Source organism: Pituophis catenifer, unplaced genomic scaffold (genome assembly GCF_029215685.1).
Source record: "Pituophis catenifer annectens isolate HBS135680 unplaced genomic scaffold, rPitCat1.0.hap2 SCAF_1, whole genome shotgun sequence".
NCBI lineage: Eukaryota > Metazoa > Chordata > Lepidosauria > Squamata > Colubridae > Pituophis > Pituophis catenifer.
Window position 1 is genome coordinate 147531733 of NW_027256881.1, and position 26345 is coordinate 147558077.

At 38.8% G+C, this 26345-nt stretch overlaps 2 protein-coding genes across 2 annotated transcripts; one reads left to right on the forward strand and one right to left on the reverse strand.

The window, feature by feature from the left end:
- Nucleotides 1-357: 357 nt before the first annotated feature.
- On the forward strand, nt 358-14136 carry CRLS1 (cardiolipin synthase 1). The gene is made up of 7 exons (XM_070933057.1): nt 358-972; nt 6317-6454; nt 6690-6819; nt 7950-8035; nt 9938-10006; nt 11998-12089; nt 13831-14136. The coding sequence occupies exons 1-7, from the start codon at nt 427-429 to the stop codon at nt 13916-13918; spliced, it is 1149 nt and encodes a 382-aa protein (XP_070789158.1). The 5' UTR covers nt 358-426; the 3' UTR covers nt 13919-14136.
- Nucleotides 14137-19899: 5763 nt separating this feature from the next.
- Nucleotides 19900-25831, reverse strand: LRRN4 (leucine rich repeat neuronal 4). The gene is made up of 4 exons (XM_070956235.1): nt 25135-25831; nt 23578-23782; nt 22243-22380; nt 19900-21157 (listed from the first exon to the last, which is right to left on the reverse strand). Exons 1-4 carry the CDS (start codon nt 25829-25831, stop codon nt 19900-19902), a joined length of 2298 nt encoding a protein of 765 aa, XP_070812336.1.
- Between the last annotated feature and the right edge of the window lie 514 nt (nt 25832-26345).

The window sequence follows — 26345 nt, forward strand, 5'->3', positions numbered from 1 at the left end:
GTTAATGAGGAAAAAAAAGTCATCCAGCTGGTTTTTTTCTTGTTTTTTGCCCAAGGCAGAGTTATATAACTCGCGATCTCCCGATTTCTAGCCTGGTATCTACATCAAACTGGTACAGTTGTGGTACCCCATTTCCCGATTTAATTATAATGTGGTGTTTTAAAAGTGTTTAAATTATAATGTGGTGTTCCCTAGGCGTGGAACTTAAAATTAGAGGTTACTGCACAGCCCGCAGAAACCACCATTCGATCTTCGCCAGCAACGCTGCTGTTCCTTTAATAAGCGGGGTGCCTCTTGCCGTAAAGAGCGGCCGAGGCGTCGTAAAAAGCGTGTCCGGCTGGACCGTAAGGTAGAAGGTGCGCGGAAGCGCGGTTGAATGGAAGAGGGGGACGGCCAGCGGCGGGGGGAGAGCAGGAGGGGAGGGGCATGTTTCAATTCTGCCCCTCCTCCTCCTCCTCCTCCACTTCTTCGTTGGTAGAAAGGTTTTTTCCCTGCCTCCCCCCCCAACCCCAACCCCCCTGCCCCAACCAAGCCATGCTGACCGCTGCTTGGTTGGTCAAAGGCAGCACTTGGGGGTGGGGTCTTCTGCGGAGCGCGAGCCCAGGACGGTGCTTGGGGGCCACCGTAGCAGCTGCCGGCGCGAGGAGCCGCGGAGGAGGAGGCGGCGGCGAGCCCTGGAGGGGCTCTGGAGCTGCGCTCGCGGCCTCCTCCAGCAGCCTCGCGGAGTGTCGCTCCCCTTCTTCCCCGGGCACGGGGCGACGTCTGCTACTGCGCGTGCGCCCGCCCAGCCCCAAGCATCTTCTAGGCACTGCGGCTTGGGCGCCCCCTTTCGGTTGCTCCTCCGGCGGACCTGGGCAGCCTCACTGCTCGCGCGCCGGCTGCGGGGGAGCCGCTCGGCGAGCGGCGGCGGCGGAGTCCTCGGAACGACCCGATGCTGGCAAAGCAGAGCAGAGCAAAGGATTCGCTGAACTGGTAGGGCGGGCAGGGGGCAGGCGGCTCCTTTCTCCCGGCTTCTTCTTCCCTTTCGTCCCCGTTGACATGATGGCCCCTATTAAATGCAGCGCTTCAGGCAGCAGGATCACCCGGCTCGGTAAAATAATTCTTAAAAAGTTGTGCAAAGTAGAAATCTCGCCTTGGCTTTGAGGCTGCCACATGCAGGGGAAAATAATCCCGAGCGAATACCTATTTGCAATCCAAAGCGATGCCTCCTGGAATCAGACTGACCTCTGCAGTACTTTCGTGTGAAAAGAAAATTCGCTTTTTTATCTGTTATCCCTAAAAGAAAGGAAAGTGATTTCACTTTCTGCAGAACGTCTCCCGGCCTCTTCCCCTTTGATGTGCGCTTTTAAACGACTTCCAACACTTTACTAATTCGTGGTTGTGCAGTGAAATTGCCCTCATGTGGTTTTGCTGGATTGTATAAATGCGAACTTCATCACTGTTTGACATAATTTGAATTTCGGTACTCTTTTGGCATCTTATATGATTATTCTTATAGATGCCAATTTATTTTCCAGCCTTTTTATTATATTAGTATAATATAACTTCCTAAGAATGGCTAAATGTGCATAGAGAATGGTGTTGTGTAAAATTCTTAGAAAATGAAGTAATGCATTAATATTACTGGAAATGAAGCATATAAGAAGATCTAGCGTTCCATAAGAAAATCTTATTTTTTGTTTTTAATCAGAAATATGCAATGTCTGTTGACTCAAAGTCTTTTGTGCAAGTCTTTTGTGCAATATTTCAAAAGTTGGTGGGGTGACTTTTAAACTTTATATGTAAGATCATTATTTTATTATTTTGCATGAACTTTAATACTACTATTTTTAAAATAAAACACACACACAAACACATGTTTTATTTTAAAAATTATATTCATTCATCCATTCATTCATCCATCCGTCCGTCCATCCCTCCATCAATAGAGAGCATTATAACCCTGAGATTTTTATGGCAACTATTTAAAGTTGCATCTTTTGGGGGGAGGGGAACAATTAAAAAAAATGAATTTGCTTTTCCAAAGGGGATGACAAGTGTCATGGAGTTTTTTTCCTCTAGAGGAGACTGATGAAAGGTCAGTGGCATAGCTCTTGCTGCTAAAAGGAGTCTTTATTAGAAGGGAGAGAGAAGCTGCAGCAGAGAGAAAAACTGAATGGAGTGGCTTTTTAAGAGAGTGGGTAGTTTGGAAAAGATAAGGCTGCAGGGGAGGAGGAAGCAAAAGCTGCTGAGAGAAACAAGTGCAAAGAAAGGAAGCTGCAGAGGTGAGCAAAATGATGGGAAGCAGCAGATGGGAAAAGTTATGAGAAGACAAATTGTCTCAAACCCAATAAGCAAAGCTGCTTGTATTACAAAAGCAGCATTTATGAAAGGAGAGAACCAGTGTGGAAAATAAGAGATTGTTATTGACTGAATCCTTCCCCTCTTGAAAAAGGGAATAAATCTTTGACAGCCATGTAATAATTATTAAGAGATCTTAAGGGAAGAAAATAAGCAGAGGGAACTGGATAAAGAGGTTTAATGTTAACAAGGAACTGAAGCGTTCAAACAGCTTACAGTTTATTTGAAAGACAGTAATTCCTAAGGACTTTAGCTTACACTGTGTGCACAATTATTAGACAAGTTGTATTTTGGAGGGTTAATTTTATTATTGAACAACTACAATGCTCTCCTCGGTCAATCCAAAATATGAATAAATCTCAAACTTGAATATTTAAGGAAGTAAAAATGAGAATGCGTGCACAATTATTGGGCAACTATTAGTGTGCACATTATTATGCAACTAAATGAAAAACAAAAATTTGCCCATCTCACTCATTTATTTGCATCTGTTAAAGCGAGAATAATAAACAAACAACTCAAAATGTACAAATAAACACTTCTGACATTAAAAAAAAATCAGTGACCAATATAGCTTCTATTCAGTAACAGTCATAAGACTTTCACTCATGGAGTCTGTCAGTTTCTTGTCTGTTGACAATCAACTTTTTGTGCAGCATTGCATGACAATTGAGAATTCTTTTTTCTGGATAAACTTTTCTTTTGATGAGTTGGCTTAATGGAAGTTTGTACTTTCTTTAGGCGAAAATTGATACTTTAAAACTCTATATGTATTATATTACTCTCTGCAATTCTATCCATATTATTATATTTTTTTTCTGTATTTTTTTAATAATTTTCAATAAAAATTAAAAAAAAAAACTTTTTGTGCAGCAACCACAGCCTCCCAGACACTGTTCAGAGAGGTGTGCTGTTTTCCTTCACCATAAATCTCCCATTTAAGAAGACCCCACAAGTTCTCAATAGGGTTTAGGTCAGGTGAAGAAGGGGGCCATATCATTATACTTTCATCTTTAAGGCCTTACTGGCAGCCGTGCAGTGGAATACTTCAATGCACGCGATGGAGCATTGTCCTGCATAAAAATCATGCTCTTCTTGAAAGATGCAGACTTTTTCCTGAACCACTGCTTGAAGAAAGTGTCTTCTAAAAACTGGCAGTAGGTTTGGGAGTTGATTAAAATTAATTGAGTCCATCTTCAACTGAAAAGGTCCAACTAGCTCGTCTTCAATAATACCAGCCCATACGGGTACCCCACCTCCACCTTGATGGTGTCTTGAGTCGAAGTGGAGCTCTGTGCCCATTACTGATCCAGCCACAGGCCCATCCATCTGGTCCATCAAGAGTCACTCTCATCTCATCAGTCCATAAAACCTTTGAAAAAATCTATCTTCAGATATTTCTTGGCCCAGTCTTGCCATTTCATCTTATGTGTCTTGTTCAGTGGTGGTCAGATTTCAGCCTTCCTTACCTTGGCCATGTCTCTGAGCACTGAACACCTTGTACTTCTGGGCACTCCAGGTAAATTGCAGTTCTGGAATATCTGGAATATTCTCCACAGCAGTGGAGAATAATGGGTTCCTAGTAGCTTCACATTTGATTCTTCTCAAATCTTTGGCAGTTAATGTGCGTCTTTTTTTCTCAACACGTTTCTTGCGTGTTCCCTGTTGACTATTTGTAACAAAATGTTTGATGGTTCTATAATCATGCCCCAATATCTTAGCAATTTCAAGAGTGCTGCATACCTCTGAAATACTTTATAATTTTTGACTTTTCAGGGTCAGTTAAATTTCTTTTGTGGCCCATTTTTCCTGAGGAAAAAAAGCTGCCTAATAATTATGCACACCTTGATATAGGATGTTGATCTCCTTAGGCCACACCCTCCCTCATTACACAGATACACATCACCTGATATTCTTATATCCACTAAGTCTTCAGATTTATTCAGCTTGCAGGTGAAAAATATGCATAAAAATGATATGGTCAAGATTCTCACTTGCCTAATAATTGTGCACACACTGTATATATGCCTGAGGAAGATCCCTACATCCTTCTGTCAACTGTTGAGTGAGTTGCTAAAAATGGAACTTAAAAGAATTTGTTCAAAGTTTGTTCAAAGTTTGATTAAAAAGGGACCTATAGGGAAGGAGCTCTTTCATATAGTGTCTTGAAAAACCCTGAATACTTAAACGTCTAAAATGGGACCTGGTTATTTCAGAAGAAAGGAGGAAATTTTATGTGGTGTTTGGTACATGAGAGATACACTTGTTAAAGAAATGATTAGATGGAACCAAGATATATAACCTGGAGGAAATAATAGAATTTGGCTCAATTTTATTTTCTGTTTCTCTCTGAGCTAAAGTTGAAAATAAAAGCTAGCAGCCAAAGAGAGTAATGGGATCAGAGAGGAGTTGCCTTCAAATATGGTAGATCTGAGATAAATCCTTCAGCCCTGGATACAAACAGTGAAGTACCATTTGTGTTGAAAAGTTAAAAAACCCACAAAACATTCAGGGAAAGGATCTAGAGATAGCATGTTATAATTGTTGGGAAAATGGTCACATGAAAACTGTTATTTCAAGAAATCAGTGGTTGATTTAAAAAAAAAGCAATACTGCAAATGATTAGTCACAAAAATGTTAAATGAAGAGGTGTGCCAATGCAGATTCTTCTTTTTTTTTCACAGTTAAGTTATATATGACAAGGTAGCTTATGATTGTTGTAACCTAAACATTTAGGATTGGTGGACGCAGGTGTCTTCTTATCTACAGTATCGTAAACTCAGAATTGAGATGGGTGGGGGAAACATGATCTCTAGCCAGTATGTTAAAGCAGAAGGTTAGGAAGTCAAGATCCTTTTAGATTACCAACAAGAAAAGAATCTCAGTGGAGTAGACATTTTTGGCTTTTTGAAGTAGGCATAACCATCCCAAGGAGATCTATCAGGGGTGAAATGCTCCCGGTATGGACCGGATCGCCCGATCCAGTAGCGATGGCGGCGGGTGGTTCGGAGAACCGGTAGCAAAAATCCCTGTGCGCCCCCCCACCATGCCCAGCTGAGCCGCACGATCATTAGAGACTTTTTTTTTAACTTTAAAAAGCATTTTTCTACAACATCTTCCAACAAAAAAATGCTTTTAAAAGTAAAAAAAAAAAAAGCCTCTGATGATCGTGCGGCTCAGCTGGGATTGTCAGAGGCTTTTCAAAACATTTTTTTCTGCAACCTCTTGGCCGAAGAGGTGGTTAAAAAAATGCTTTGAAAAGTCTCTGACGATCCCAGGTGAGTTGCCTGATTGGCAGAGGCTTTTCAAAGCATTAGAAAAAATGCTTTGAAAAGTTAAAAAAAAAAAAGTTGGCCATGCCCACCCAGTCACATTACTTCCACATTACCCCCATTACCCCTCCCTACCACTACCACGCCACGCCCACAGAACCGGTAATAACAAATTTTACATTTCACCCCTGAGATCTATGTGCTGCTTTGTTCTGAACATTTGAGAATTTCAGAAGAGTTGATATCTGTATATAGCTATATCCTTTTATTAATCTGAAAGTTAATCCATTTGCAATTTTTACTTTGCCCTTTGATGTAAGAATCCCCAAAGAGATTTGCAACAATGCAAAAACAAATCAACCCTTTTCAATTGGTCAATGTCGTGGCCCATTTTTGTTGCTTATAGAATTTCAGAGTGTAGGGATTTGTGTGTCCTTCTGGCAACGATGGGGAAGTGAGTCCCCACAGCTCTTGAATGGGAGAGATGGGAACAACTGGTTATCAGAGCTGAGCCTTCGTTTTGGAATTCTTTCTTGGTAGTTAAGGAAATTCTTTAAAAAGATACATGCATTCCAATGCAGCAATTAAACACATTAAACATGCAAAATTTACCTGTTATCTTCCATAATATCAAAGTACATTAAATTCAGATTATTTATATTTGTTTTGTAATAATTTTTTCCTATGCTATTTTTTTTTTCTAGTATGAAAACCCTTGGACTGTCCCTAATCTACTTTCATTGGCAAGGATTGGTTTGGCACCTATTTTGGGCTATTTGATTATTGAAGAAGATTTTAATGTAGCACTGGGTGTGTTTGCCCTGGCTGGAATAACAGATCTGGTAAGTCCTTTATGTATATATTTTACAATATTGTATGGAAATGAGACTTCTTTTTCTTTAAAAGTGAGTTCAGAAATATTTTCAAATTCAGATCCTTAGTGCTTGAATATGTTTTTATAATTAGCTAGTGCTACCTGTATTTTCAGGCACTCTTGGAAAAAAAATGATATAAATCTGACAAAAATGTAAATGTTTGGTTTCTTTCCCATACTATTTGTCTATCTTGCATTTTCAGTTGGATGGCTTTATTGCACGAAACTGGGCCAACCAGAAATCTGCGTTGGGAAGTGCCTTGGACCCTCTGGCTGATAAAATCCTTATCAGTATCCTATATATTAGCCTGACATGTGCAAACCTTATTCCAGGTAAGCAAAGAAGCTGTCTTTCAAATTATTCTTCCTCTTGAATGCTATAAAAACAATGAATTGTTAAATATTAGAAGCAAATCTCTTTCAGTTTATCAGCACAGTTCAATACCTCAGTATGTTGATATCATAGTTACAATATTCAACCTATAGTGTAAACAAATCCAATGGGAAAAAAATGCAATACACAGGGTGTACCAAAAATCAGGCCCTATGGGCCAATTTTATTAATTAATTTTGTTTTTGACAACATGTTACCATATTTAGGGATGCTCAAAAATCATGTGTAAAATGAGTAAGGAAGGGTTTGAAAGAAAACTGCATCCAATTTGAACATTTCATGTAATATATACTGTGTAGTTAAGATCTTATTTTTAGCATATCCTGTATGTCCATGTTGTTCATTGGGCTAAATTTCCTGAATTCATTTTATTATCTAAAATAAATTACTGAACCTTTGAAGGGTTTAAATAACGCTGTAATTCTAAAGTGGTAGTTGATACAGTCAGAAGAGATTATAGCATTTGCTTCTGCCTTACATTGTAATTTATTTTGAGCTATATATTCTCCATTGAAGGCAAATTATGGTTAGAAAAACAATATATAGCAAACAGTAACAGATCTTGTGTGTTTTATTCTTTTACCAAGGTTGAGGTTATTCCCTTCTAGGGATAGAGGAGAAGCAGCATTTAGGTGTATGTGGCTTTTGCCCAGGCCAGAAACTAAGTGCATTGTTCAGTTACAGCAACCACTGTAATTTATCTGTGTTGTTTTTGTGGTAATGAGTAGGTAGACAATATAATTAAATAACAGTGATTTAAACTAATTAGTCTTTTGTAGCAATCCATATAGACATGCTGTGAATTGGAATTATTTTTATGTACTCTCAATATGACAGCCAGTTTGATGCAATGTTTGAGGAACCAGGCTAGAAATCTCTAGACCGTGAGTTGAAGTCCCACCTTAGGCACAAAGCCATCTGGGTGATCTTTGGCCACTTGCTCTTAGCCCTAGATGAAAGAAATGGCAAACTATTTCTGAAAATGTTGCCAAGAAAATTGCAGGGACTACAAGAGTCAGGAGTGAAATTTAGATATATTTAAGAAGACTTTCACTATTTTTTTTTTCAGTCCCACTTACATCAATGATAATTCTAAGGGATATTACATTAATTGCTGCTGTTTTCTATGTTCGATACAAAACTCTTCCTCCACCGGTAAGTATCCTGCCATGTGTTAATATACGTTTGATAGGAAATCAAAGCAGTCATAGAATAAACAGTACGTGTAAAACTTGTTCCCAAATGAAGGCTTGCTAAAATAGGAATCAGACTTTTTTTTTCTCCACAGACAATAATAGCAACAATGTTTTTCTGTCACAAAGAATTAGGGAGTGAAAGGGATTCCTTTCTTTCCTTATTTGGTCTCTCTCTCTCTCTCTCTCTCTTGCTTTTTGTATTTCTGTCCAAGACAGATCTTTCTTTGAATGCTTCCAGTGGATAACCTTCCCTTACCTTCTGCCTTTCAGATAGAACTCTGACTCCCAAATTCTCCTTGGGCCAGAAGTCTTGAACTGCGCGTGCTAATTTCCTTATAATATTTTTCCAGCCTTCCACTTGAGTGTTTACAAAATTATAAAAATACTCTCTCTGACCTTCCAGTGAAAATTAAAGACCATAATCTTTGTCCATCAGAATTTCCTTTGATTCTCCACTGTTTCTTCATTGCTATACCTTGCTACGCTTTACTTGTTAAACGACTCCAAGTTTCCTATTCATTTTCAAACACTTGTTCCAGTTTCAAAATTGCCAACTTGTCTACTCTTATGTCATCTTTTCACCATCTGTCCTTCCTGTGACCTTTTCTTGCCCAGCATCTCATTCTCAGCTGCAGAAGAGTCGTCTCCTTTCCCATTGAAATGACATCATTTCTGTTCCTGTTCCTAAACTTTTCTCTCAAAATGCCTATTTGACCTCCTCTCTCACTGCCTTGTTGCTCTTCAAAACAACCTTTCTAAGAGCTGAAAGTACTGTCATTCCAGCTATCCTACTGAATTGAACCAAAATATTATTGAAATGATCACAAATCTTCTGTAGGATTCCATGTCTGCTCCATGGTTTCTTTAATCCCATTTGTCTCCTTAATTTAATTTCTTATAAGCCATCTTCCCTCTAAAGCAGATGTAGACAATCTAAGCCTAAGGCAGTGATGGCTAACGTTTTTGTCGTTGCATGCTGAAAGTGCGAGCATGCGCGACAGCGCACATGCCTGCCTGCCTCCATAATGCAATGCACATGCTCCCCCGCCCCCTGCCCCCCTGCACATGTGCTCATGACCCCCCCCCATGTTCCCCCCTGCCCTGTTTTGGGTCTAATAGGCCTTCTTGCAGCTTCATGGGACCAAAAACAGGCCATGGGGGGGGGGTGTACCCATAGGTTTGTCATCACAGGTCTAAGACATAGGCAGCCTTCTGTAACGCCCAAGGATTGCACCATCCAAATTCAGTGGCATAACTATCAGATAATTTTTCCTGTTTATTTTGTTGCTGAAATAAAGAGCAGAGACTACTAAGTTCTGCTGGCTTCATGCGTTTGTTTTGTACCTTAAAATTGGGTGTAGTGGTGAAGGCGCTGGCCTAAAAACCAGGAGACTCTGAATTCTAGTCCCACCATAGACATGGGAGACTTTCACTCTCTTTCAGAAAAACTCACCTCACAGGGTTATTCTGGTGGGGAAAGTAGGAGGAGGAAGGAGTATTAGATATGTTGACCACCTTGACTTATTTATAAAAGAAACTAATGTAATATACAACATTATAAAAAATTAAACACAGATACAACAGTATTCTAAAACAGTTAAATATTTGAGCCTATTTTGACCACCTTTCCTGAAGCTGTGCGAACCCCAATCCTGTTTTATACTCTTGATTACTTACAGAGTAAGTCAGTTGTATGCAGGAAGAATTGCACTGTTAAACATAAGCATGAAGATGTAGACTAAATATGCTGTGTTGCTAAAAAGCATCAGTTCGATTTTATCGGTTTGTAAATTTAGGAAAGGCTTTGTTTTCACCACGTTTATTAAAAGCAAGATTATTATTTTTTTGTTGTTTCTCACAGAAGACATTAAGTAGATATTTCAATCCATGTTATGTCACTGCTCAGTTAAAGCCAACGTTCATCAGCAAGGTAAGAACAACAGTATGTCATGCTGTGTCCATTTTGGCAAACTGAATATTGCCTTGCAGCAGCATTCTTTTTGTTGCTTCCTGCAATTTGATTGTCTTTCATGACTTACCCAGGTAGGTAGTCCTCACTTAACGACCATTTGTTCAGTGGCTGTTTGAAGTTATGATGGCGCTGAAAAAATGGACTTACGATTGGTCCTTGCACTTAAATCTGTCACAGAGCCCCTGTAGTCACATACTCAAAATTCAGGCATCTGGCAACTATCACATATTTATAACGGTTACAATATTCCATCTTTCCCCACCCCATATCTATGCCCTTTTGGCTGCCCTGATGGAAGGGTGGCAAGTAGATGGCAGTACAGGTAGTCCTCGACTTGCAACAGTTCATTTAGGGACCGTTTAAAGTTAAACCGTACTGAAAAAAGTGACATGACCATTTTCCACAGTTACGACCTTTGCCCCATCCCCATGATCATATGGTCAAAATGTGGATGCTTGGCAACTGGTTCTTATTTATGACGGTTGCATTGTCCTAAGGTCATGTGATCACCTTTTGTGACCTTCTAATAAACAAGTCAATGGGGGAACAAGATTCACTTAATAGCCAGGTTACTAACTCATCAACTGCAGTGATTCACTTAACAATTGTGGCAAGAAAGGTCATAAAACGAGGCAAAACTCATTTAACGAATGTCTCACTTAACAACAGAAATGTTGGGCTCCATTGTGGTCGTAAGTCGAGGACTACCTGTATACAATAGCCTCTTCATCTCAGCTATACAGGTAGTCCTTGATTTACAACCATGCATTTAGAGGCAGTTCAAAGTTACAACAGCACTAAAAAGAGTGACTTACGACCATTTTTCACACTTACAATCATTGCAGCAGCCCCATGGTCACGTGATCAGAATTTGAATGCTTGGCAACTGGTTCATATTTATGACGGTTGCAGTGTCCTGGGGTCATGTGATCAGCTTTGGCGACCACCTGACAAGCCAAGTCAACGGAGAAGCCAGACTCGCATAACAGTCATGTTATTATTAACCTAACAACTGCAGTGATTCATTTAACAATCGTGGCAGGAAAGGTCACAAAGTGGTGCAAAACTCACTTAACAACTTTGTCTCTTAGCAATTGGGCTCAGTTTTGATCTTAAGTCGAGGACTACCTATACTGTGAAGAGCAGCCAAAAGGACAGAGATGTGGGTGGGGGGGGGGGGGAGTTGAGGCAGCACTGTTCACACAAGGCAGGAAAAAGGAATTGGCCTCTTCTGGTTAAGTGATCCCCTGAAAGCATCTCTTGCCTTGGGAAAATTGGGGCTGGGAAGGACTCAACCAGGAAGGACTCAGCTTGAATCTGGGTGGGGCTTCACTTAATAATTGTGAGGGATTTGCTTAATAGTAGCAACCAAGATTGCTGAAACTACTATTGTTAAGTGGTACAGTCACAAGATATTTTACTTACTGACAGCTTTGCTAGCAATGGAGTTGCTAGTCCCAATTAAGGTTGTTAAGTGAGGATTACGTGTAACCTATTGCCCGAGACAGATGAGGAGGACAGGGAATATGAAGAAGAACAATAAAGAATGGATGACATCCGTAATAAGAGAAAATGTTGAAGTTCTTTGTTCACTGAAAGAGAATGATGCCTGAATGGCAAAACAAATATATAAAGGAGGAGTGAATGGGCAAAGAGAAAGAAGAAGACAAAAGTTATGGGTGGAATGAGTTGATGGGAGGGATCCTCAGAAAGGAAGTAAAGGCAATGAGAAAGATGAATTTTGTTGGGGTAAATTAGATAAAGTTGTATTTTCTTTCTTGTATTATATCTTTAATATATTTGGTTTATTCTTCCATTCTCCGTTTATGTGACTTACATTACATTGCTTACACTGAAGGGGAAGAGCATCATGGGCATATACTGTATGCGTAGTACTTTTTCTGTGAAAATGCACTGTGTGACTTAATTTTAATCTAATCTATTACCAGGTGAACACCGTGGTACAGCTCATCTTAGTAGCAGCTTCTTTAGCTGCTCCAGTTTTCAATTATGTGGACAGTGTGTACCTTCAGACTTTATGGTATGTAAAGTTACAATTTTTGTTATACTATTGGTGAGTGGAAAAACAAGCAATGTAAGGAGTACAATGAGAGCTCAGGCAATTTTATTTATTGCATGCTGTTCAATATTGCCCAGTTTCGTGAGATTCAAGATGGTTCAAGAAAGCACAAAGAAATATATAATAAAAATAGGAGGAAGCACAGCACATGGTCTATCTAAAAAACAGTATCACACTATAAGCCCATAACACTTGATGGCTGATGCTGTAACTGTTCTCGTGTTAATATTGGGTCTAGGTTTACTGGATTCAGAGGTGATTTATTTCAAGGTAGTTCCACCTGCTTCTTTGTTACTTCCTCTCCCGTTCAGACACACACACATACATACACACCCCTTCCTGCAGTGGTGAAATGTAAAATTTGTTACTACCGGTTCTGTGGGCGTGCCTTGATGTGTGTGGGGAATGTGACTGGATGGGCATGGCCAGCTTTTTTTTTTTACTTTTAAAAGCATTTTTTCTACAACCTTAAGAGGTTGCAGAAAAAAATGCTTTTAAAAGCCTCTGACGATCAGGCAACTCAGCTGGGATCGTCAGAGGCTTTTAAAAGCATTTTTTCTACAACCTCTTTGGCTAAAGAGGTTGTAGAAAAAAATGCTTTTAAAAGCCTCTGACGATCCCAACTGAGTCGCACGATCATCAGAAGCTTTTTTTTTTACTTTTAAAAGCATTTTTTTTGAAGAGGTTGTAGAAAAAATGCTTTTAAAAGTAAAAAAAAAAAGCCTCTGATGATAGTGCAGCTCAGCTGGGCATGGGGGGCGCAGGGATTTTTGCTACCGGTTCTCCAAAACCCCGCCGCCATCGCTACCAGATCGGGCGATCCAGTCCGAACTGGGAACATTTCACCCTTGCCTTCCTGCCTTGTGAAGCAGCCAGGCTAAGTTAGGTTTAGTTTGTTAGTGGCAAAACCCATACATTGGGCCAAGTTTCCAGAAGCTTTAAAAAAAAATGACATTTAAAAAAAAATTTCACAAATAATAAAGGACATAAAACTGTGGATTCTTTAGTCAGTTTAACACAGCAAATGTGGAAATATATAATTTTTGCCCAACAATTTTAGAGTCAAATTAGATGGTCAAAAACTAAAAGGTGAACAGAATTACAACTCCAAGGTATCTTTTCTAAGGTTGATTTACATAAAAAATGTAAGTATATATGGGATTACAATCCTAGCAACATAAGGCAGAAGATATAGAACAATTAAAACGCGGACCACACGTTTTCTGAACAGTTTTTATCCCAGAGTGGTGGGTGGGAATGTGTTTGGGGATTGTTATGTGTGTTGGACCTGGTCTTTGGGTGTTAAGTGAATTTTGTTGTATGGGTATACTGTGTATACACGTACAATGACAATAACTATTGTTGTTGTTGTTGTTATTATTATTGAAAGAGTTTGTTTGATTTAAGGCAGAACTCATATTGCCTTGCTATTCATCTACCATATGGTATGATATGTCAATAAATAAAAACATTTTGGCTTAGGTAGGATTTCTTTGGAACTTCTAGGCATTTTATGTAGCCCAGCCTTATATATCTGATTTTAATTGTCGTAACAAAAACAGTTCCATCTCAAGTAGGATTCGTCTTAGCTTAAATAGGTTTTTAAAAATTGTGTTGCAGTGATTTTTAGACTTGGTGTTATCTCTCTCTCTTTCTCTCTTTTTTTGGCTTGGAAACTAAAATAATCATTTTCTCCCTGAAGGTGCATCACAGCTTTCACAACAACTGCATCTGCATACAGTTACTATCATTATGGCCGAAAAACAGTTCAGGTTCTAAATGACAAATGAAGTTTTGAAGAATGACTGCTCTCCTCTCATTCAGGTTGTGTGGAGTTTATGCAGAGACTCTGAATGATACCTTTGCCTCAGTGAAACTATGCCTTCACGACGTTAAAATGAAGTTTTGATCATGTAAATAAGCAGAATTTTCAGTGTATTATTTCAATCTATTACAAATAAAGATTATAATTTTTTACTGTACTGAACTTACATATACATAAAGATAATTGTCTGATATTATTTGTTGACTGCTGTCCAGAAATTTGCACTTGGTGTAGGTCACTGTGCTGTTTCCTTTGGTGTATCCCAAATGAATCAGTTATATGAAATAATTGATACAAGCAGAATTTAGTTGAGTTTTACTGTATTTAAAATGCGATATGATCGATGGTGCAACCTGTTACTACAATAAATAAATGTAATAGAGAGAGCAGTAAATTTTATAGAATATGGGTACAGTATGATCTTTATAACCCTTCATACACTTGTCTTCTGGTTTAAATATTATGGTTGCAATAGCCCTTTAAGATAAAACTTTGGTCATTTCTTTCTTAGTCTAATATTGGGGCATATTTAGGAAAGAGCTGCTTTAACTGTTCCAGTGATGTGCTAACATAGTTTTGTTAGATTGTTTTGAAAGATGACCAATAAATAAAATAAATATACAAGCATGCAGATGCAAAATAGAGAATCAAAATAGTTGATTTTCCAAGGCAGTTTTGTAAGGGGCTGAGATAAAAAATGTTCTCTGAATAGGGTCCGCAGAATAATTAATGTTGAAATAAGGGCAAAGCTTTATGAGACAAACTTAGTAATCAGATGTTCTATGAAAATTGTTGTTTCTTAGTTCTGCTTTACTGTAAACTTCTCGAGATTGTCCTGGCCTTTTTTACAGGCTTTTTATAAGGAGTATAACAAAATGAGTGCATCTATCATTTTGTAAAGATTTTCATAAGCATAATAGGAAAAATTGGCCTATCTATGTGCAATCTTTTGTCTCAATTCATCAAACTATTTTAAGACTGTAGGAAAGGTGAAAGATTGATACAATCTGAAGAGTGACCAGAGTCTATTTTAAGACTATAGCAACTTTTCTAATGCATTATGTGTCAGTGGAAGGGAAAATATTATGGCTTTTAATAAATTTAAACTGTACTGCAGATTTCTTTGGAAAAGTTTTATGCAAGCACTAATATTTCTCATCGGTATGGTAAGCAGGTACCATTATCTGACAGCTATCTTTTGCCATAATACCAGACAGCTAAAGAAATGGGTATTAAAAGTAAAACAAGGAAGGTCCTTCTTTGATCCGGCTGACATGAATAAGATGTTGAGGTTTCTGTCAGAAGAAGTTTGCAAATCTGTTGCAAATATCAAGTGTGATATTTGTTAAAACATAGGAAGTTAGGACAAAAGCTACTGTATATGTGATACTAATATTTTGCCCATTTGATTAAGTACAGGAATCAAAACAAAGGATTAAAATTGTGTATATTTAGTTCCAGTATCCACAATAGCAGAATTTAAGCTTTTTTTCTTTTAATGACCTGTTTGAGATGTTGCAGAATTGGATCAGACACACTTAAGTACGTGCAAACAAATAATGTTTCATATGTGATAAGCAATTACCTGAATATAAAAATACTTGCTAGGCTGAAAGTAAATGTGAAAATATTGCGTTAAATATTGCGCTCAGTAGAAATGGTTTTGCTTTAGAAATGAAGGGAGAGAGTTTAAATGGTTGGGATATTCTATGCATTATAGGATATTTTTAAAATACGTTTTATATATCTAAATTTTATAAAGTTTGTATGCTGAAAATATTTTTGATGGTTTATACAAAATCAGGCTGCTGCAATCTGATTGTATTGCAGTATATAACGTTTTCCCCCCTATTTCATTAAGACAAAATAGGCGATATGCTACACAACCACAGAAATATATTATTTCAACCAGATAAGCATAAATGTTGCCAATGCCAAAATGCAAGAAGTTTGAAAATGAATGGTATGCATGTTTGTCTGCAGTCATTGCCTTTGCACTTTCAAAATAAATCCTTTAAACGATTTCACTGCATCTAATTGTGTTGCATGAACCCTTTTCAAGCATGACAGTGGCTGGTGCTGCCATAGTGTCCCTCACATTGTCATAATCTGTGCAAAAAGATTTGGTAGGTTGCTGAATGATGTACAATGACCACAACATAGGAAGTCCATATCAAGAGTCTTTAAGCTGATAAGAGGATATAAAGTTTAAGTCTGTAAATGACTTTGTGCCCGACTCTCATATTAAAATCTCCAGGAGAGGCCCTTTCTAAGATGCTTTACTTTTCAAAGGCTCCACTTCTTAAGAGGCAGCCTTGTCCTGTGCATTTAAAGCAGAGGTGAAATGTAAAATTTGTTATTACCGGTTCTGTGGGCGTGGCTTGGTGGTGGTGAGGTAATGCGACTGGGTGGGTGTGGCCAATTTTTTTTTTTAAACTTTTCAAAGCATTTTTTCTAATGCTCTGAAAAGCCTCTGCTGATCAGGCAACTCAGCTGGGATCGTCAGAGACTTTTTAAAGCATTTTTTTAACCACCTCTTCAGCCAAGAGGTTGTAGAAAAAAATGCTTCGAAAAGCCTCTGAGGATCCCAACTGACCCACGCGATCATCAGAGGCTTTTTTTTTTTACTTTTAAAAGCATTTTTAGTCGGAAGAAGTTGTAGAAAAAATGCTTTGAAAAGTAAAAAAAAAAAAAAAAACAACTTTGATGATCGTACAGCTCTGTTGGGCATGGTGGAGGTGGGGGGGTAGAGATTTTTGCTACCGGTTCTCCGAACCACCTGCTGCCATCGCTACTGGATCGGGCAATCCGGTCCGAACCGGGAGCATTTCACCCCTGATTTAAAGCCGGTTTCTTTAGCCCGGCCTCTAAATGATAACAAATTTAATACTTCCAATTCTAAGCATCTCTTGTATTTCTCATGCATATTTTACATCAATTTAACTGGCAATAAAACCATTTAGTCTTTACCCTGGTTCCCAGGCCTTTTAGGGATATAGTCCTTGGCATGCCGTTAGTGGCACTTGGTCAAGAGAAAGTTGTGCAACCAGGTTTAAAATACAGGTAGTCCTCGACTTACAACAACTCAGTTACTGACCATTCAAAGTTACAACAACACTGAAAAAAGTGACTTACGACCATTTTTGCACAGTTTGCAGCATCCCCATGATCATGTGATCAACATTCAGATGCTTGGCAACTGTTTCATACTTACGACTATTGCTGTGTGCCAAGGTCATGCGATTCCCTTTTGCGAGCTTCTGACAAACACAGTCAATAGGGAAGCCAGATTCCCTTAACAACCAGGTTGCTAATTTATCAACTGAAGGTAATTCACTTAGCAACTGTGGCAAGAAAGGTTGTAAAATGGGGCAAAACTCACTTAACAAATGTCTCACTTAAGGTAAATTTTGGGCTCAATTGTAAGTGGAGGACTATCTGTATGCTGATTAAAATTCCCAACAAAGGCGCTATCTGCATGTTCACAATTATTCACAGTGTTCTTTGTGCCACCCTGATCTCTTCTAGCAGCTGGAATTGGATCTAAGCAGAAAAATTAATTGCTCTATGCTGCCTAACTTTCTTATTTTGGTTCTTCATTTTCTTGCCAGAATTATCTGTCGACTATCTGATCATCATCTGTTTAATCTCTCATTGACACAACACTTTCCATACCAAATGAAACAAATAGATACGTGAAATCATGAGAAAATGATATTTAAAATCTTATTCTATAACAATGAATTATGTTTTTTAGGATAATTCAGGTAGAATAAGACATTAAATTGGCTTCTCTGAATACACATTTATTGTACAGAGATTGTAGTGCTTAAAATTTCTAAACCTTTGATTTATTTTCCTACACATTGTGCAAACTTGACAGATTCTTTCATGTCTAAAATGTGCAAGGAATAAATGTATGTTACAAAATATTTAATATTTTATCACTGACAGAAGTATATAAATGACTGAAAATAGCAAGTTGCACAGTTGATCTTTTAATAAATGCCACAAATAATACATTCTAGTTTGAAAGGAACTTTGTATAAACATTTACCTCTTCACTAAGAAGATGAAATAATTTCATTTGGAATTTAAGAAAACAAATTTAAATTAGGAAGGCAAAAATTGGGGTGCAATTTTTTCTTTTTTTAAACAAAATTCAGAATTTTTTAAAAAATACTGATTCCTACATTTCAGGTTCACCCTGGAATTTAAGGCAGAGATCACATACATAAATTAAATCTGTTGGAGAAGATAAACATTCTGACTTTTAAGTGATTTCGGTAAAGAAATTATGCTTACAGCTTAAACCTAAACGTATTTATTTGAAAGTTTAATAGGACATGCTTCCTGAGCAGAGTGCTCAGATATTATGCCTTTTTCTAGAATTCTTTATATACTTTTTAAGAGTAAGCCCCACTGAAAACAATTAAGATTTATTTTTAAACACTGAAATTAGAAGGAAGACTAGTTTTTCTCAAAATATGGCCTTTATATTGGAGAGTCCTATAATATAAACATTTGGGGCCTCCCCCTCAAAAATATTTCTGAAAATAATAATTGTGTAAGTCAAGAGTGCAGCTAGCTAAAGCAATTATGTAATCTGGTCTACTGTTCAAGTGAAATACTTAAGATTGTGCTTTCCCCTTGACTTTGCTTGTTAGAAGATTGCAAAAGGTGATCATATGACCCAGGGACACTGCAGCTGAGTTGCCAAGTGTTCGAATTTTGATCACTTGACATAGGGATGCTGCTATGGTTATGTGAAAAACTGTCACATCACTTTTTTCAGTGCTGTGGCAACTTCCAGCGATCACTAAATAAATGTTTGCAAGTCCAGGACTATCAGATTAATCTTTCTTATTCTTTGTGGGTTTCCTTTCTGGTTTCACCTACAGTTTGTGATGTGGCATTCAGCATCCTCAGGTCTTTGGATGGACCTGAATCTACATTTGGGATCCCTGGTCCCGGCAAGCAGAATACACTATTGACAATAGATCAGATCTGATGAGGAAAAGGAAGATCTACTATCTACTTACAATAAACAAGTAGAACATCCAAGTGAAACGGACAACTTTCATCTGTTAAAATCTGACCATTTCGTCCTGTTTGGAAGCAACAATGCCAAATATTTTCATAATGATACCCCATCCTCCCTTGGCAGCCTGCTTAGATGTCACTGCTCAAAACATATTCACTGCTGAGTGAAGGTAGTATAGTGGATTTATGCATATGGAGGCACTTCCCATAGCACAAATAAGTTGTTATGAGTACATAAACATCCAATCTGACACAATAGGGAAAGATGGGAAGGAATGAAAGTTTTTGAGTTCCATGAAATATGTAGCATAGGAGGTATTTTTATATCCTTGGATGACCTTTCTCACTACGGCATTGTAACACTCATATGACGTTATCCTGTAAAATCCATTTTAAACAGATAACACTTTTTGGTCCATGAAAATTTTCATATCCAATGGGTCTTGGCCAACCAACATTTAGCAGTCTCCCATCAAATCCACTCGAGAGAATTGAGGGACTCCCCCCAAAGAGCAGACATAGTGGCAGCTTCAAGAGGACAGAGAAAAATCAGGTTCTCATTCCTGCTGGCAAGTCTGATGTTTCTGCTAATTGGATTAAATTGGATTAAATACTGGATTAAGTGTTTTCTCCTCCTAAAAATAGCCTGAATTTTGAGGATTTGTGGTAGTTGTTTCCTATTCTTCATAGTTTTAAATATTGAAAATAATTTCTGATTGCTTCAATTGGAGAAGAAATTTCACAAGGAGAAAGCAATACTAAAGCAAAACAATTGAAAAAAAAATTCCTCTAACTTTTTTGGGGGGAAAAAATTAGGAGGAGGAAGAGGGGGAAAAAAATCATCACAATGAGTAAACAGTTTACAACAATGGCTTATATTTATGCCAGTCTCATTACCCTGATTTATTTTATGGAATAATCAAAAGCAGGATTTTTATAAGATACTAGATGTGTGCTATATTGCTCTATGTGTGGTGTCTTGTATTTTTTGCACAGGCATACTGACAGTAATATGGTAGCTATGAGAAAGAGCCCACTTGTTGCGCACAGAGCCACAAAGATAGATGTGTAGCTGGACTTTGTGACAAAGGTACTGCATGGAGGATTATGCTCATCCCAGCCTGTAGTTCGGCTTGATCCTGCCTTGTTCCAGGCAATTATACACACCTGGTAGGTAGAACCAGGAAGAAGGTTAGACAGAGTGTATCGCCTAGCGGTGGCATAAATTTCTCCAGAATTTGTATAATTCTTTTTGCTGCTTTTAGGACGGTAAGCAAGCTGGTAGAATCTTACTGCAGAATTTGGGGAGCACCAGTGGATCTGGGCTGAAGTGTCCCTCATTTCAGATACTTCATGAAATCTTGGCGGATCTGGGATGGTGAATTCATCCGACATGCCTGGGCACAAGCAGGAAGACAACTTTTGGAGATCAACACAAGGCTTCTGGAGATGCCTGCATGGATCATAATCACACAACTCCACGGCCTGGGCTACAGATGCCACTTGCCTGTTTTCATAATCATAGTCATCTGTATAATCCGGTAGACTATTAGTAGATGCAAGATTTGGAAGGGAGGTAGATTTGGTGGAATCCTGAAGGCTTAGATCATTCTCGTTTGAATCTGCTTTACTGTATGAAATGAACAAATCACTGGAAACTTCGAAAGAAGATGTTCCTGTCACTTCAGTTGTAAAACTGTGTAAAGTAGATTGGTGCGGTGTTGTGGGATCTTCTTCCCTTTCATTCGTTTCAGTTGTGCTCACTTCAGGATGCTCAGTAGAGAATTTTCCTGGGATTGCTGAGAACTCTGTAGTAAGAGGTGCAGTAGTCAGTGGGTGCTCAGTAGATCGATAAACTGCTTGCTCTTTGTAAGCAAGAATGTCTGTCTTACTTGGATCCTTCCTTGTTAATTCTCTCCAGGTAAAAGATGTGCTATGAGGGATGAAGGAATCACTGAGAGACTTTTGAAGTAATGTACTAGAATTGGCCAATATTTCTGTAGTGATGCTGGTAAGGGTGTGGTATAGTTTTCCTTGAACCAAAGACAAGGTCGAATGCGTGGTTGTCTGAGTTTGACACTGATCATAGAGTTTGGATAACAACATAGATGAAGATGTTTCTTTATCTCCTGGAGAAAAATAGCACATGGTGTCTGATGCCCTGAAACAAGATAGTAAGAGACCAAATCAATCAAGGTGTGCTATGAGGTAGAAGAAAGATGTAACACGTAAAATACCACTGTAGTTCTATATCCCTCATTTGTGTTTCTGCATTTTGGATGAATGGTTTTTAGCATTCTCGTTCCAGTGCAAAAGTTCAGCTTTGCCTCTTACCTTATTATGTTATGACTATCTTGTGCTCTGAGGAAATAGGAGGAATCAGAGCAGTGGTGAAATCCAATTTTTTTTATTACTGGTTCTGTGGGCGTGGCTTGGTAGGTGTGCTATGGCTTGGTGGGCATGGCTTGGTAAGCGTGGCAGGGGAAGGATACTGCAAAATCCCCATTCCCACCCCATTCTGGGGCCAGACAGAGGTGGCATTTGCTGGTTCTCCGAACTACTCAAAATTTCCACTACCAGTTCTCCAGAACCTGTCAGAACCTGCTGGATTTCACCCCTGAATCAGAGTGAGTTCTGGATCTTTGGTGGATTTGATTGACTAACTTTAGTCTCTAGTTCCTTATCATCTACACAAGGGATGTCAAAGTGGCAGCCCACAGGCCAGATGTGGCACATGCAGGCCACGCCCACTCCAACTCCGTGAAGGGAAAAACATCACGATATGTGCAATGTGACACCATGAGTTTGACACCTGCGATTTACACCCCGTTTAATGTGAAATATACCAGTGCTCAGTCTGTTTGTCACTGTGCAAGTTGCTGATGAGAACCAAATTACAACTGATGGGCCTATGCGCCCCTATCTGAGAGTTACGTTAGTTTTTAAATATGACCCCTATAACCTTTCAAAAATGGCAAAATAGGTATGGAAAATATAAGATGTGATGGGTTTTTCTAAAATGAAACTCATAAATTTGCCTTTGGTATATATTACTGTTTACTTTTCTATCTTCTTTTAGATCTTGCTGATTCAAGAATTTTTTTTTAATTTTTAAATTAAAAATCCACACAACAGTTAATGACAGCATTAAATGCCTTTGGACCCCTTGTTACACAACTCCTATCCTTTTAAAAGCTGATTTGGCCCCGAAACTGGAGTTATCTTCATTCTTATAACGCTTCTTACCTCTGTAGAACAACTGTATTAGGGTTTGACAGCAACCAAGAAATTTCACAATGACAAACCAAAGGATTTCCATAGAGGTTGACGGAGAGGGTGTGTGATGAAGTGAGATTCCATGGACTGAAGTTGCTCAAGTTACAGCTAGGAAAATAAACAAATAAACAAGTAAATAACAAATAACAAGCAAAGAAGCAAAGAAGCAAAGCAAAGCAAAGCAGAGCAGAGCAGAGCAGAGCAGAGCAAAGCAAAGCAAAGCAAAGCAATAAGCAATAAGCAAGCTATTGAATATCTACATTACAGGTGGTCCTTGACTTAACACTTCATTTAGTGACCAAAGTCACAATGGCACGGAAAAAAGTGACTTAATGACCGTTTTTCACACTTACGACCACTGCAGCATCCCCAGGGTGACATGATCAAAATTTGGACACTTAGCAACTGGCTCATATTTATGACGGTCGCAGTGTCCCAGGGTCATGTGAGCCCCTTTTGTGACCACCTGATAAGCAAAGTCAATGGGGAAGCCAGACTCATTTAACAACTGTGTTACTGACTTAACAATTGCAGTGATTCACTTCACAACGGTGGCAAGAAAGGTCGTAAAACAGGACAAAACTCACTTAATAACTGTCTTGCTTAGGAACAGAAATTTTGGGTTCAGTTGTGGTCGTAAGTCAAGGACCACCTGTATTTGTTTGCTTTATTGTCATAAATGGTGGAGGGAGATTGTATTATGTACAATCTTTTTTTTCTTCTCTTGGTTATACATCTGTCCACTCTGCTGCCTCCTTGATTTTCTGATATGAAAAGCAAGTCTTCCCATGAAATTTCTGTTTGGGATTTATTTTGAGCCTATGAAGCCCAGGTGGCTGGAGATTGCTGGAGAGACAATTATAAAATGAAGTATGGTTTCTCTTTAGTAATGCATACCAAAGGAGATTCCATCCCGGCAATGAGAGTTACCATTTTTTCTTTATGCTCGATAAAAATCAAAAATAACTTATTTTCCATCAATACTGGAACATTTTTACAAGAGCATATTATGATGAAAAATACCAGATGATTGATTGAACTATATCCTTATAGCTGAATCAATTATCGTTACAAATTTCACTTAATAGATTAAGGAATGAAGTCAATTCATAGAAGGAGGGTTGTGATGAGCTTCATCCAATCTGATGTCCTGTAGATATGTCAGTCCAACAAATTCTCATCTCCAATCTATACAGTCAATTGGCTAAACAAAACTGACCTTGTAGCCCAACAGGTTTAGAAGAAAGCAATTGAAAGCTCAATTAAGATAGACCCCTGCTAATAAGTAGACACAGGAAAGCTTACTTTTTAAATATTAGGGAGGCCACATGAGGTATGTGGTGGAACGACTCGGTTTCCACTAGACTTAGTGCATGGGAATCTTGGCAGTTCAATTCTCTTAGCATGGGCAGATTGTGGAAGACAGCTGGATCCAGTCTTCTTAGCTTGGGCATTTGTGTTAGGTAGAAGGAGGTGAGCTGTGGCAGATCTTTGATCCAGTCCTCGTGAACTGGGAAGAAGAAGGAGGAGGAGGAGGTCAGATCAAACAAGGGACAGACTTAAGGCGATACTGACTTGAAGGCACCGGTGGGACCTGTGGACCTCAAGATGCTGAATTTCCCAGTGGAATTTCTAATCAATACTCTCCTGGAACAGGGGTCTCCAACCTTGGCAACTTTAAGACTTGTGGACTTCAACTCCCAGAACTCCTCAGCCAACTTTGCTGGCTGAGGAATTCTGGGAGTTGAAGTCCACAAGTCTTAAAGTTGCCAAGGTTGGAGACCCCTGCCCTGGAGGATATCCCCTTCCTTATTTCTGCTCCAGGGAATTGTATGTTCAGTCATCTGTGCCTGACAATATTTTAAAAGCAGACTATTTTGCAACCAGAATAAAACAGAAATAATTCTGTGAAGGAGGAATTGGTTCTAAGGTCTTTCTGTCTCCTTACTTTATATTTGAGGTAGATAGAGAACTTTTGAATAATTATTAGTGTGCTGATTGATATTAATGATGCTTAATCATAATCATCATATCAAAATACACTTTGGAGAATAGACAGCTTGGAAGTTCTTCAACCAAGGATAATATCTGGATCAAATCAGACATCCCTGCCAAGAACCTTCCAATAATTGCCTAGATTCTAACATTCACAAGTGAACATGGTGGACAGGGCTGTGGAAATGTAATTCAAACTACCTCTTGACCCCACGTTGCTTATTCTGTTCTGTATTGTAAATGAGAAACACAATTTACAGTAAGCAACTGTAAAAGTACAAATATACAAATTGTTTCTAAAACTCCTAAAATATAGGCATCAGGAGGAAAAAATATCTGGGAGCTGGAATACTAAATTTACCCATTCTTGGTTTTTAAAAGTGAAACTAGATGGTACTTTCCTAAACTTTCCTGAAAGTCTCATTGAACATTACTTTTGAGTAGTTCTGCAGATTTATTGTAAATCTTTAATTGTAAATAGTATATTAGGGATCTTTTAAAATAATAATAATAATAATATCATTTGTACAAATTAATGATTATTATTGTTTTGTCTTGAAAAAGTTAAAGAAATCCCTCAAATGGGAAATCCTTGTCTATATATTGTCTATATATTCAGATTTTAGCACTGGAATGCGAATTCTAATGAAAACTGAATGCAACTATATTATGGATCGCCCATTATCCCCAGGCAAGGTAAGATTAGTACTTTAGCATACCTAGAAGTTACAACTTTGGGAAAGACCATGTTTTGCCAAAGTCTTCAGTCAGAGTTTAGAAAACTTTACAACCAAATTTTACACACATCTCTCCCATCCCACCCAATTTGATGAGATGTTATTTTTCCAGTTAGACTTTGACACTTACTCCTCTCCAGAAAGGTTGCACTGAGGTCAAGGATGTTGATCGGAGCTTTTCTGGCTTCTTCAGTAGACTTTGGATGGTGGGACAAGTTCATCGCAAAAGCAGATTCCGGAATCCCCATTTCCCCATCTTTTCCCAGCCATGTGGATGACAAGTTCAGGAAATGCAGCTGAGGATAGCAGGAGAAGGCAAACGGCTGGATCTCTCTGATAGGGTTTCCCGCTAAAGACAACCACCTCAGATTGTCCAAAGAAGAAGTAATGCAGGAAGGTACAATCGAGAGCAAATTGAAGCTCAGATCTAAGAACTGTAGATGGCTGAGATTTCCAGTCCCCCATATCACCTTTTGGATCTGATTCTGTCTCAGGGAGAGGATTCGCAGTTTGGGCAGATAAGCCACATCTTGGCTATTTAATTCTGGCAAAAGATTGACATTCAAATCCAGATGTTCCAAAAGCTCCGGCAGACATTTAGGGAAGGAAGTGAGATTTTGATTCTGGACGTGCAAGATGATTGCTGTCTGGTTCCTCAGCTCCTCACAAGGCAAGCTAGTAAGGTTTATGTTTTCCTCCCAGACATTCTGCTGAATCAGCAGGAATGGGGCCTTCACATCTTCTGGTATGGCAGGACTTGCCTTCTCTGTGGGCCTAGCTGTGATGATTCTGACAAGCAAAACTACACAGGCCAGGAAGCTGGACATTGTGGTCCTTTAAAAGCACCTTGGGTATGAAGAGGGAGCTGTTTTCAAAGGATGGGCTAAGAGAGGAAAACAATATTGACTACTATCAATAATTAATTCCCATAATAAAGTAAAGGTTTCCCTCACACATATGTGCTGGTTGTTTCTAACCCGAGGGTGCGATGCTCATCTTCGTTTCAAAAAAGAGCCAGCGCTGTCCGAAGACGTCTCCATGGTCATGTGGCCGGCATGACTAAATGCCAAGGGCGCACGGAACACTGTTACCTTCCCACCAAAGGTGGTCCCTATTTTTCTACTTGCATTTTTTTTGTGCTTTTGAACTGCTAGGTTGGCAGAAGCTGGGACAAGTAACGGGAGCTCACTCCGTTACGCGGCACTAGGGATTCTAAGCGCTGAACTGCTGACCTTTCAATCGACAAGCTCAGCATCTTAGCCACTGAGCCACCGCGTCCCTAATTCCCATGGAAGTACCCACTATTTTACAATGTCCATTCATTAAAATATCATAAGAATC